The sequence below is a fragment of the Pediculus humanus genome, genomic scaffold (assembly GCF_000006295.1).
Source record: "Pediculus humanus corporis 1103172107855 genomic scaffold, whole genome shotgun sequence".
NCBI classification, from domain to species: Eukaryota; Metazoa; Arthropoda; class Insecta; order Psocodea; family Pediculidae; genus Pediculus; species Pediculus humanus.
Genome location: NW_002987435.1, coordinates 298,525 through 301,343, shown reverse-complemented (window position 1 = coordinate 301,343; position 2,819 = coordinate 298,525). Strand labels below are relative to the sequence as shown.

General features: G+C 17.9%; 1 protein-coding gene across 1 annotated transcript in view; it reads left to right on the top strand.

Annotated features, from left to right (window-relative positions):
• Positions 1-441, top strand: part of Phum_PHUM379500 (transcription factor AP-1, putative) — a gene marked incomplete at both ends in the record, with an annotated part of 774 nt that extends 333 nt beyond the window's left edge. Inside the window, one exon of the mRNA XM_002428359.1 lies at positions 7-441. Within this exon, the coding sequence (XP_002428404.1) occupies positions 7-441 (435 nt within the window). The remainder of the gene's footprint in view (positions 1-6) is intronic.
• Between the last annotated feature and the right edge of the window lie 2,378 nt (positions 442-2,819).

The following is a 2,819-nucleotide window of genomic DNA, read 5'->3' as shown; positions in this document are numbered from 1 at the left end:
AATCAGGCTGTCGATATATCCAACAGTAGCAGTAATAATTCTATAGCAACATTCGCAGAAATAGATCCAAGACAAGTGGGTGGATTCCTTCCCATAACATCTACATTTAATACTCTTTCCCCTCTTGATGTGGTAATTAAAGATGAACCTCAAACAGTACCAAATATGTCAGATTCTCCAAACTTATCACCGATTGACATGGAAAACCAAGAAATAATTAAATTAGAAAGAAAAAGAATGAGGAACAGAGTTGCAGCATCTAAATGTAGAAGGAGAAAACTTGAAAGAATAGCAAAATTGGAAGAAAAAGTAAAATTGTTGAAGGGAGAAAACAATGATTTAAGTGCTTTTGTTGTTAAGTTAAAAGATGAAGTATGTCAACTTAAGGGCCAAGTTTTGGATCATGTGAATAGTGGCTGTCAAATAATGAACTATTGTTAACTGGAGAAATATTCAAAAAATTATTTATAAATTCTAATACTTTTAGTCTGGTAAAAAAAAATAAATTTTTTTTTTTTTTTTTTTTTTACCAGACTAAATGATGCTTAACTTAAAAAAAAAAAAAAGCAATATGTAATAATAAATGTTTAAACTAAGTTGCGAATTATTTGCCTTACAAAACATAATAATTTGTTTAATTAACATCACTTTTATATTTTTTGTATATGTAATTTTGTAAATATAGATTATAAAATATTTTCATTTTAATTTTTTTGTTGTTTTTTAAATTATTATTTTGCTATATATATATATATATATATATATTACAAAGAGTGTTACCTTAAAATTAAATTTTTGTAACGAGTAAAAAATACATTAAATAATTATATAATCAATTCATTGAAATTTTAAAATAAGTAAGTTATTATTAAAAGATAATTTTATTAGAATGCTAGTACAAAAAATAAATTATTTATACCTGAATACCTGAACCTAATCATTTTAATAAAGTCTTTATTAACACCCTTAATAACTTATGAAAAATTATTAAAAGGAGGAAATTAAGGGATCGAAAAACCAAAAAATTAAATATTAATTTATCCAAAACAATAAAAAAAATTTTTTTCCATCCCTCATTTTTTAAATTTGAATTTGTTTACTTTCTTTTTTTTTTTTTTTATATACGATTAACAATAATTTTTTTTTATTATTAACAATTAGGATTTTGTTAATAATAATAATAACAACACATTTTATTTTTTAAAAAATAATTTTTACGATTATTCATTAAATTAAATGCGCCGTCAGAAGAAATCGGTTTTAAAAAATTGAGCCATGAGATATTAATAATAATAATACAATTTTTTATTTGCACTGTTTATTTATATATATATATATATTAAATTTATTTATTTATGTATTAATAATATTATCAACAACAAAAAGTTTTTTTTTTTTTTTTTTTTTCTAAATAGCTACCGAAGAAATATTCTTCCAGGGTATATATATATATACCTTTTCTTTTTTTCTTTGGCATCGTAAAATTTAATATAATAATTAAAATTTTACATTTTATAAGTTTGGGGGTACTCTCAGGTATATAAAATATTATATTAAATTTAAATTATTAGTTTTAGAAGAAGAAGAAAACGTTTATTATAAAAAATAAACGCTATATATAGTAGATAAAATTTTTTTTTTTTTTTTTTTTTGAATAATAATATCAATAATTTAACCCATTTAAATACCAAAAAAAAAATATATATATATATAATAATTTATTTTTAATTAATAAAATTTTAATTTTTTTTTTTTTTTTTACCTTGATTTATAAACATTGTTTTGTTTGTTAATAGAAAAAAAAAAAAAAAAATGATACATGAATAAAATTTTATATATATATATTTTGCAAATATATAAATAAGTCAGATATGCATAAAAATTAATAAATATAAACTGGTTAAAACATAAAAATATAATTTATAGCACTAATAAAAATATATTAAATGCATTTAAATGAATAAATAAATTTTAAAAAAAAAAAAAAAAATATTTAAAACTTAAATCCTTTATTTAATTTTTTTTTTTTTTTTTGTAATAACGAATAAAACCACTTATGATTTCAAAAAACATTTTATTTATTTAATAATACACCTGTTAATAATAAATTATTATGTAATTCACAATGTGATAATAATAATAATAATAATAATAATAATTTTTTTTAATAATTTTATTCTAAACTAAATAAATTAATATTTAGTACATTTTTTTTTTTTTTTAATTTTTTTTTTAAAGTTTTTTTTGAAGGTGGAATAAATTTAAATACGACATCAATAAAAAAAAATTAAAATTATATCAATCATTTTTATAAAACAAATAATAATAATAATAATAATAATAATAATAATAATAAATTTATTAATGATTTTTTTTTTAAATTTGATTGTGTGTGGGTGTGTGTGTAAGGAAACAAAATTTAGAATATAAGATAGGGTTAATAAATAATAATCATTATTAATTTAAATGCCAATTGTATATATGTATATATATATATATACATATACATAAAACATAACCAGTCATTTATTTATAAATAAAAATCAATACCAATTATCCATACAATAATAGTCGAACACAAACTTCAAGATTTATAACTTTTATAAGATAAAAGCAATAAAAACCTATTTAAAAAAAAAAAAATTCAATCATCTACAACTACTCAATTTTATAAGCTAAAATTTTCTTTTTTTTTTCTTTTTTTTTTTTTTTAGCTTATTTTTTTGCTGCATATTTTTTTATTTATGTAATTATTGTTGTATGATGCAATAAGCACAGCAGCATATAATCACGCTTAATAATTACATTAATTAATTAAT